The sequence below is a fragment of the Nannochloropsis gaditana genome (assembly GCF_000240725.1).
Source record: "Nannochloropsis gaditana CCMP526 unplaced genomic scaffold scaffold890, whole genome shotgun sequence".
Lineage (NCBI taxonomy): Eukaryota > Eustigmatophyceae > Eustigmatales > Monodopsidaceae > Microchloropsis > Microchloropsis gaditana.
The window spans coordinates 1-10770 of record NW_005803063.1 but is presented as its reverse complement, the minus strand read 5'-3'; the positions used below and the strand labels follow the sequence as shown (position 1 = coordinate 10770).

General features: G+C 55.2%; 1 protein-coding gene across 1 annotated transcript; it reads right to left on the bottom strand.

Moving 5' to 3' along the window:
• Window positions 1-9815: 9815 nt before the first annotated feature.
• On the bottom strand, window positions 9816-10770 carry NGA_0462210 (uncharacterized protein; the record flags this gene model as incomplete). Its single annotated transcript, XM_005853442.2, has 1 exon — window positions 9816-10770. A coding segment is annotated over one exon (818 nt), but the record flags the coding sequence as incomplete, so codon positions are not given.

The following is a 10770-nucleotide window of genomic DNA, read 5'->3' as shown; positions in this document are numbered from 1 at the left end:
GAGGAGGAGGAAATTTTGGAACCGAGCGAGGAAATGGAAGCAGTGATGAGGAAGTTGGTGGCCTTCGTGCTGAAACACGGGGAGAGTTTCGAGGAGAAGGTGCGCGAAAAAGAAGGGACGGGGACCGACGGGAGGTTCCGTTTTGTGGACCCGTACGATGCGTACTACCCTTACTACCAGAAATTGCTGAGAGAAGGGCGATTGAAGAAGGAAGTGGGCGCGACAGAGGGAGGCGTCGTGATAGATTGGGAGAAACGGCAAGGGAGAGGGAGAGGAAAAGAATGGGCTGTGGACGTGTTTGCGAAGGAAGGGGAGGAAGAGGATGCGGGTGATGGGGAAGGAGGAAGGAAGGAGGTAGGAGAAGAAGGTGCTGTCCCAGGAGTTGTCTGGAATGACGGGGGACGAGCTGTGAAGGAGGGGGGGGGGGTGAGGAGGAGGAGGAGGAGGAGAAGGAGGAGGAGGTGGTGATGCGAGGGGAGGAGGAGAAGAGGAGAGAGAGGGAGCTGGAGGAGGAGCGCGCTCGATTGCAGGCCATGCGTTTGCGAAGGGCGAAGCTTTTACAAGGTCATTTTCAATTGGAGATTGAAAAGGAAAGGAGGCGGAGGGAAGGGAGGGAAGGAGGGGAAGGAAGAGGGGTGGACGAGGAGGAGGAGGAGGGGGAAGGGTCAGGCTGGGACAAGGAGGAGGAGGGGGGGGGGAGACAAGGTCAGCAGGAGGAGGTAGAGGAGGGAGGAGAAGGAAGGGGACGAAAAGAGGAGAAGAGGATGAAAGACAGGAGGAGGAAGAAAGAGGAAGAGGGGGAGGCGGCAGCACCGCGGAGGTATGGAAAGAGGGAGGAAGAGGGAGGGGGGAGGGAGCCGGGTGATTTTGTCGAGAGAGAGAGAGAAGCGAAAGGGGGCGGAAGGAAGGGAGGGAGGGACGAGGGGAGAGGCGGGAGGAGAGTGAAGGCCGACGGGAGGGAGGCGGCTCTGGCGGGAGGAGGAGAGGGAACGGGGGGGGCAGAAGTCGGAGTCGGGGTCGGAGCGAAGGGCGGGAGAGGAAAAGGAGGAGGAGGGAAGAGGAGGAAGAGGAGAAGAAGGGGTCCAGGCGACGACGTGAGGGGCAAGGGGAGGGGCGAGGGAGGGGAAGGGAGGAAGAGGATGAGGGAAGGAGGCGTAAGAGGGAGGAGAAAGGGAGGAAAGAGAGGAAGAAGTCAAGTCGAAGTGGGAGTCGGGAGGGGCGCAGACATTGAAAGCGGGTGTGGAGAGAGGAAGGCATGGCTTTACCGAGCAAAGAATGATCTGAGGACAGTAGAGCCAACCCGTTCGTTTCCACCACGCAGCGCCTCCCAAGATTCGCGCGCTACCTTCCTTTCCAATCCATCGCGTCGTCTTACCCCCGCTTCCTTTTACCCGACTCATCCTTCCTCACCCCTCCTTTCACCGGCTTGCGTCGCACCCCCCGCAGCGCTACCTTCCCCATCCTCCCCTGTCTCTTTCCAAGCCGCATTCCCTCACCCAATCCCGCTCTATGATCGCCATCGGTGTGACCTGTAGGGGGATCCCTCCCCTCCCAGTCCTCCACCACGACCACGTTCTCCTCCGGACCCTGCACCCGGCGGGCGCTGCCACTGCTGCCATTGCGTTTGACCACGTTCATAAACCTGAACAAGCCCGTTGGACGCGGACACGTGGCTGTCGGGGGGTTCGCGGTGGAAGCAATGAGTCCAGCACATAGCTCGGATCGGGCATGGACCTGGGTGCCGGACATTGTCGACGGTAGGACTACGGTCGGAGCATCCAGGATCACCACCTCGTCCTCCGCCTCGACCTCCCCCGCGCCCTCCTTCTCGCCCTTTTCCTCCTCTCTGGTCCCAAGCCCGGTGTCCTCCTCCCCTTCCCCCCTCAACGCCTTGATCGCCTCCTCCGGCACCTCCTCCTTCTTTTGCTTCGACCCCATTGCCCTCCCCTCCACGGCTGGGAACGACAGAGAAAACACCTTTTGGTGCTTCATTTTAACTGTGGACCTCGATACGGCAAAAGGGTTCCTACCACTCGAAGATTTCCTCTCCTGTCTGCCTCCCTTGGTCCCGTCGCCATCACTCATCGCGGCTCCCGTATCTTTTAATTTATCTTGCGATTTTTCCCCTCCTCCTCCTCCTTCTCCCCCTCTTTCCATTTCACAATTTTGCCCCTTCGCGCTCGCGCTCCACGCCGAGGTTCCTCCCATCCGCTTGACGCGTCCGACCCCACTTTCCTCCGACGAATCTTGAGATTCAATCATTGAATCTTCCATTCGCCCCACCCTCGGGCCTAGACATCCTTTTGACCCCTCCTCCACCATACAGGCGGTCTCCGCTCCCCAAAAATCATAAAAATCCTCGCTTTCTTCCTCATCTTGTTTTCCCCCCCCTCCCTCCCTCCCTCCCTCCCTCCCTCCCTCCCTTGCCTCTGCCAGCACTTCATTTACAATCGCAATGGATACCTCTTGATCATGTCGCCTTTCCCATGGCGAGGAAGGACGTGCAACAGAATCCGCGGGAAATCTAGACATTGAACGATCCTCCCCCGCCTCCGGGCCTCCCTTCCCTCCCTCCCTCCCGCCCTCCCTTTCTTCCACTACCTCTCGGACCCCAACCCTATCCCAGTATTGCCGCTTGCGTCGTTCCTGTTGTTGCACCAAATTTCGCAAGTCCTGTAGCTCCTTATCCTCTGACAGCGGCCTCGCACGCCTATTCCTTTCATTCTCCTCCGGCGCCCTTCTTTCCTCCCCGCCTTCCCCCACCCACTCTCCTCCGTCTTCTACCCACCTGTTCCCCCGATGTTCGATGACAGCAGCCGCTGAGGCTTGCTCTTCTTGCTTTATTTCCGGCTGTGCATGCTGCTTCAGTCCTTCTTGTGGCGTTGGTGGGCGCCGTGGTAACCCCTGCGGTAGCCCAGGTCGGTCGTCTTGTCTCTGCCCGTTCCCCTGGGGTGTTCTCGTGAAGTGTTCACACCCCTTTTCCGAAGTGTCCATGCCCTTCATCGCCCCTAATATCCCCTCCCTTCCTCCAACCTCCCCTTCCTCCTTTTGTCCCTCCCCCTGCCCGTGTGGGAGCTGCACGAGGGTCTCGGGATGGATTCGCGCATCGGCCACGGCCTCTGCCTCCCAGGCCAGCATGGGCGGACCCAGGATGTCGCGCAACACCTCGTTATCCTCCACGACGGGAAGGTCTCTCATCCTAACTTCCTCCTCCTCCTCTACCTCCTCCTCCTCCGTCAATCCCTCCTCCTCCGGCTGCTTCCCGTCTACCCACTCGCCCTTTCCATGTCTCCCAACCACGCCCTCCCCCCGCCCCGCCTGCGTCCTCCCTCCGTTTTTCCACTTTATGGGCAAAAACGTCGTCATCCTCCTCTTCCCCACCCGACAATCAAAGACCCGATGGTAGGCGAACAATCGCTCCGCCTGCCGGGCCCGAGCCACGTAGTCCTGCCACCCTTCCCTCCCTCCCTCCCTCCCTCCCTCCCGCCACCCCCGCCCTCCCCCGTGCCTTCCTCTCCAACAGCCTGACCACATTTCCCAGTCGCCGCTCGGGGTCAGGGCTGCCGGGTCGGCTTTGCTTGATTAAGGCCATGGCCGTGGAGGGCCCCACACGTGGAAGGGAGGGCAAATAATCGCAGCCGGAGAGGATGCATGCGGCGCAAAATAGGCGCCCCGCCTCACCGGGAATGGTGGAGGAGAGGTAAATCTGGAGAAGGAAGGGAAGAGGGAAGGAGCAAGGGAGGGAGAGAGGGAGGGAGTGCAGGCGATGGGGTGAGATGGGGGAGGGAAAAGGATGGCTGTAGTGCAGGAGTTGAGAGGGAAAGAAGAGATTCGCCGGGGACAAAGCGAGGAGGAAGAGGAAGAAGACACCACCCCCTCTTACTTGACAAAGGTCTTTCAAGTACGGAGTCGTTGCGTTTCCCGACCGCGCAAAGGCCGCTGGGTCGAAAACCAGCTCTTGGGCTTTAGCTTCAGGGAAATCCATCGCTGTCCCTCCTCCACCTCCCTCCCCCGGCCGGCCCCAGTCCCTCCCTCCGCGCGCCCCGCCCACCACCTCCAATTTGAACAGCACGGGGAAAGGTCTCGGTGATAGAGCCACGTAGACCAGCACGTCGGAGTCCTCGGTCAAAACCCCGTCGGCTAAACCCCGACGACAGAGCCAAGCCACCTGCGCATCCGCTTCGTACGGAGCGACGAGCACGGGAATCCCCCACGCCCGAAGCCGGAGGGTGCAGTCGTGAAGGAGGACGTGAGGGAGGGAGAGGGCTCGTTGGAAGTGGGATTTCGCCTGCTCCAGCAATGCGGCGCGCTCTGCGTCGCAGTGGACGGACGGAGGGAGGGCGAGCGCACGCTGTCGGAAGGCCAGCCCCCGGGCCAAGGAGGCTTTTCGGGCGGTGGAACGCTGCGAATCCGTGCCGGCTTTCAAAGGTGCACGACGCCCGTCCAAGACAAAGATAGGGGTGATTCCGTGGTGGCGTAGGGCATCGATTCGGCGCTCGATGTACGGCCAGTAACGGGAGGGGATGGTGGAGGGGCCCGGGGGGGCGAGCGGGGAAGTAGGAGGAAGAGGAAGACCTTGATCTCGCGACGACATCCTTCCTCCGATTATGCGAATGGATGAGGCAAAGGAGGAAGTGGTGGTGTGTGAGCTTGAGGACGAGCTCCAGGTGGTGAGGGAGGAGAGGGAGGTGGACGTGGGGGGGGTGAAGGAGGAGGTGGTCTCGGAAGGAATTGAGGGTTTTGACGGCGGCTTTTGTGAACAAAGGGCCAGTTCTTCGGCAATGCCGTAGGCTGCCCGGTAGAGCATGGTGGCACCATCGATGGCCAAGGTCTTTCCGCGGTATTCCTCCAAAGAGACGTTAGCTCGTGTGACAGGTGCCAGGGCTTGGAGCAATCCTTGTATTCCCATATTTTTCGAAGGCACAGCAGCACTGCCTCAGTCTCGAGATTTAAATTTTAGTACCCTCGAGATTTACGGCGAAGGAAAATACACGCGCATACTGGAAATGGGACGCAACCTTGTCGGTATGGAACAAGTGGTCTCCTTCAGCGACGATTCATTCATGACCTGTGTTGGTACAAGAAAAGGTACTCTTTCTTAAACTAATAGAATAACGTCGAGAAACATGTACCAATTTGCGCCTCAGAACCTGTGAATGATAAACGCGGGCTGATGGTATCAGGACCGGCAATGGGATGAATGTTTGCCTCCATCATTAGGCGAATTTTTAAGTTCCAAAAAGTTGGCGAGTCCATTCCGGCGCCAAGTAGCTCCCTCAATCAGTAAAATACACCGCCCTTTCAAGGAAGGTTTTGATTTCATTTCTCTTTTTCTGTTGAAGAATTGTGCCTTTACAGCTTGCCTGTATTTAAAATTATGCCGGGAGCCACATGTGTGGGACCTTTAGCCTCGTATTTGACGATTTGATTTTTTGCTGTGGCCCATGGATTGGATGGTATCTTCGAGCTGTGCTGAGTCGTATGCCATTTTAATCAATTGTCAGAACATGAAGAAGTATGAAGGCATGGTTTACCTTTAATAAACAAAAAGTAGCACGTAAGGGGGATGAAATCGATTCTCGTAACCTGCTATCCGCTTACTTTTTTGGATGCTCAAACTTCTCCTAACCCGTGTAGTGAAGTATTTTCTGGTCAGTATACAAACCAGTTACGACAAGTTTCTTTGCTTCCATGGCCTCTTTCAAAATAACATGTATTCGTTGAGAAATTACAGTGTATCAAATGGGTACTGGTACTGTCCATATACATATCTCTTATTTGCGCACGGCCTCGATTGTCGGGTCCAAGGTCTTTTCTGTACTCGAAGCCCTACGAACCCGCGCAACAGGGCTTCTGAATTCCGTGCTGTAGCGACAACCAGTAGCCGCATTATCAGAGCATTATCAGGAGCAAAAACATTTAAGATCGAACGCCTTTGCTGCTAAAATACCGCGGCAAGAAGCTCCGTTGCACGGGTTACAAGGGCTCCGAGTACGGAGAAGCCCTTGGAACCGACTATCGAGGAAATGGCAGTGCGCAAATAAGCGAAGCGAGAAGGAGCTCCGGTAGCCTTATCTGGCAGTGCACCGAGAGAATTGTCCTCCAGTGCAATCTCCGGTTCCCGAGGCTGGTTACTGCCATAAAACGGTTGCCAATATGCATAAATGGCCGACATAAGACGAAATCTAAACTTTTTGGCAGAGGAGGGATCAGAGGCCACTGCCGCCTTTCCAACAGCCCAGGTAGTCCCAGGTACTTTCATCCCTTCCTCACGTGGCAGCTCCAAGGAGGGGATCACTAGCCCTCCCTTCTCTGTGGACAGGATGACCGCGCTTTCCGACACTGGGCGGACCACGTTCGGCTCAGAGGCATCCTCGTCTAATCTTGTCGACACAATCTGACCGGCGCCGCTGGGTGGTTCCTGTCGTTCATGCCATTGCCACTTGCTCGGTGAACATGTTTTCCTATCAAACAGGGCTGACAAAGTCTCCGAAAAATCCGCACCCTCGTCAAGGGAAAGTGGCGGGGCAACGACCGACGGCTGGGAGCTACCATGGGACGATGGGACGCATATCCCCGGAACGACCCTAGCGGTTGCCATGGCTGCAGCGGCCTCTGCTGCCTCCTTTGCCGACATCCTTAAGCTCCCTCGAATATCAGCCACGTATGCACATCGACAACCGTACAATGGCAGCAGGGGGTCTCGGGGGTTGTGGATTCCGCTAGGAAAAAGCTTCCTGGGAGCACAGCACCAGATGGCAAGTTCCAAATGGGTCCGCTCCCTCCAGCTCAGTACCTCCCTCTTTCTATGCTTAATATACACAGTGTGAAGGAAGGCTGTATCGAAATGGGGCTCCACCAAGGCAGAGGGACGGAGGGGGTCAGGCAGGATGGGCCGCTTCGGAGCCCTAGCATCACGGAGGACATCCTGTCGGGTATCCCATAAACGCTGATGCTGCCGGCAAACCAGACAAGTACCCTTTGACACATATGCATATCCCAAAGGCAGCGCAAAACGACGCGGGAGGCTAGGGCGTACGCCGTAGATGTCGGTGAACATATTAAAGCTTAGGGGGGGTAGAGAGGAAAGAGGAAGAGATTTTAGAATGTAAAGTTAAAAAATATTTATGAGGAGATACATTAGTATGCATTCATATTATTTTCCAAATATCATTTCAAGATAGATCTTACTATTCAGACGGAATTTTGGTCCTTTCCATTCACATGTTGCGCCGCGGGACATTCGCTGATCTTTCAAGGGGGGTTAAGATACTTTCAATGGGCCAAAAAAGAGCTTACGTGCCCATGCAGACATTTATCTACGGACTGCTCGAAAGTTTCTGTACTCCCTGCAAGTCTCACGTCGATTAATGATATACATTTTTTGCATGGATGAATACAGCCAAGGGGGATTCAAGGAACGGACAGAAGGGGGGGAGATACTAAGTTGCTCCACACGATGGACAAGAAGTCTCCTGCCAGTGTGCCACACCACCACAAGTCTTTCTGGCGAGGCGATGACAAAGGCTAGAGAAGAACAAGGCCCAAAAAGAAAGGTGAAAGAACAGAAGAATATTCCAAGGAGCGATGGCTAGCACGTGGCTACTTCTCCTCTTTCCTCTCCCGCACTGGACAAGAAATTTCGGATGCCGTCGACACCTTCAACATTTGACAGTGCAATTCATTTTATTTACGACGTGGATCTCATTATTGTCCCCTACAGTATGCATGTCATCCAACTCGTTTTTTTTCCCGTCATTTTATCAACGGGCATACGCCTGGGTTTGAACAAGCCTGCCCTGACTTCTGACGCCATCCCCTGTGGATAACTTCAGCCTCTGTCTTACACCGTGATGTCACATCTCTCAACCTCCATCGCTGCAGATTCCGCTTGTTCCTCTGTTACCTCTGCAGTATCTTTTTTGCTCTTTTTCTTCATCAACACTGGCGCCAAGAAAGAACTTCACAGCTTGGAAGATAAAATTGACTCTTCGAGCCACGCAACATGGTACCAGCTCAGGTGGTCCCTCTTCCATGCAATACCGTCTTTTATCCAAGTCTTAGCAGCCCCTTCGTAGGGAGCGGGATCAAAAGAAGTGGGAAGGCCGGGGCTGACATGGGTCCAAGAGTATGTCGTTAGAGGGGAATGTCTACCTCGTTTAAAGAGCGGGAGGGAGGGCGGGTCTGAAGCAATGCGTTGGAGGGCCTTTGTGGTGCAAGTGGTCCGGGGCCGGGACGAGGACGACGGCCCATACATTTGGCTTACGCTTTGACCGGACCCTGACTCCTCTTAATGAAGCACGCCTTGGCTACCGCTTTGTCATCCTTGCGTGCGAGAGTCAGGCCCCGCATCAAGGAACCGCTCAAGACTGTCCTTTGCATGTAGACTGGAGGTAAGAGGAGACGGGGCTTCCGAGGTATGTGCATGGCAGGGGGGTGCATGGGGGAAGGTGCTCAGCACGGTAATCCTCTCCTCCGCGGCACCAATATATATCTCGCATGTACATTACCTTTCACTCAGCCATTTGAAAATTAAATCATTTCAATTTCATCTCCTACGTCCCTGGCACTCACCGTATGCGTTGGTCATGGAAGCTAGCTGGGAAATGAGTGCAGCATGGTCAGAAGGTCCGATCGTACCGGGACTCGTCGTTGTGGAATCTTTTGGCATACACGCCACTCTTGTTTACGGCTCCATTCCGCCACGCAACGGCTTTCCGTGGACAAGTGTACTTCATATGCCCTTTGCGATACATCACTAGTCCCCACGAAATTGCGTGACGCCCTTCATTGGTAGAGGGACATCCCCAGCAGGCCAACAAGCTATAACAGCACGGAGAGGACGGGTCAAACCTCGTGGCTGGTATCTTCACAAATATGCATCGTGCCAGCGTTTCCCGAAATATGCCTCGCTGGCACTAGGTAGCATCACGTCCCAACCAGGCATCGCATGAGAACGCGGAGGGGAGGATGGGAAGTTCGTGGGCTTTTGCTTGCGGGCGTAGTGGACTAGTGCATCCACTTAAACCGTTACCACAAGAAATCCGTTGGATGGAACGAGGGAACGCTCCACTCCTTCCTTCTTTCTGCGCGAACCAATTGCACTTTTACGGCTCGATCTTCTCCAGTGCAACGTTGACAGATGGGATTGGACATGTTTTTACGATCAGGGTATGTTGATATATTCATAAAGAGGAATTTGGCTTTTTGGGGTGTTGACACAGGACGCTACGGCGTCCGACCTTAACTCGTCCTTCGGTGGACGAGGGAGGAGGTTACATTGCATTGTGGAAAAAAGGTTGCTGCTGGGTGCAGGAGAAATACAAATGGGTAAAGTAAGCACGAAAATCTCTTGTAACTACTGAAAAAAAATGGTAGAAGCACATCTGTCTACCTGGATGCATGTACGGTTCGCCATTTTTCCCAAAGACGCTTCGACTTAATCCCCCATAGCACACCGAAATGGGCCATTTTCCTCCTGCCATGGTGGTGTGCCATTCATTGCGAGGAAAAAAAATACACATCGGTAAAAAAATAAATACTCTAAGGTCGTTTTTTGGGGGCTGTGGAAGATCATCAAGAAGTCACCATGCCTCTACGTGCTCGAAGAACTGCTTTGGAGTGCACATCGACGCCCGGCCTACCCCTTCCAATGTACTACGGGAAGTCAAATGAAAAGAGTAGACTTCATTGTCCACCCGGGTCCAAAGGATTTGAAAACTATCTTACCGATCCCTTTGCAGCCTCCACCCGTGTTGTTAGGTGACTTTTGTGAATCGATTTCCCCCCAAAAAAATAGCAAGGGAGCTCGTCAATTCAGAAATTTCATTAATTCTCCTGCATTTTCGTTCGTTGACGTGCTCCCTCAGCCTGCCCATCGCCAAGAACGCATTTTTCAAGTAGCACAAATTTATTCTCCTTAAACCCCACATGACACACAATGCGGCACTTGTCACGCGCCCAATTGAAGTTTGATTGCTTTGAAGACGCCCATGGCACACGCCGGATGCTCAGAACGCACGGTCAGGCGATAGCCCTTCCGACCTCGCGCACACCGCTCTCCTCCTTCCTCGTACTGCTCCAGTCGGACCAGAACCAGGACGCGCAACTGCTTGCCGTGGGGGGACAGGGACCCCGTCTCCAAGCTCCCCGCAAACGTCCAAGTCTGCGCCTGTCGCGAGCGTTGACACAGTTCCGGCACCGTTTGCAGATGGAATTGTTTCGTTAACAGACGAATCAAGGGTCCCACCTCCAGTCCCTCCCCTTTCCCATCCTCCCTCGTCGGCAAGAAGGTATCTTGAACTTGGGGAACCGTGATCGCCTCCCACTGGGCCAGGAAGTCCTCTTTACGCAGGGGCAAGCCCCACACAAAATGCAGGACCGAGACAGGCAAGGGCAGAGGTAAGCTATACCGCACAGGGACCGCATTCGTCCCGTCCTCCTCCTCTTCCGTCCCAAACTCAACCAGGACCTCGATGCCCCCCCCCGAGGCATCAAAGGGCTCCAGACACACCACTCGCACCGTCTGCGAGGCTTCTTCTCCCGGTCCCAAGACCGACACTTGGAGCGGAGAAGCTTGAAGGAGCAGCCCGGGGACGGTGGAGGACGGGCTGGCTTGGAATGTGCGGAACTGAAGGGAGGGGGCAGCGGAGGTCGGGGAGGAGGGAAGGGGGGAGACGTTCTTGTAGACGATCAGCAAAGTACCTTGATGCCCCTGGTAGTTGTGACGGAGGAGGACCTGCAGGAGGGAGGGGTACTGGAAAAGGAGCC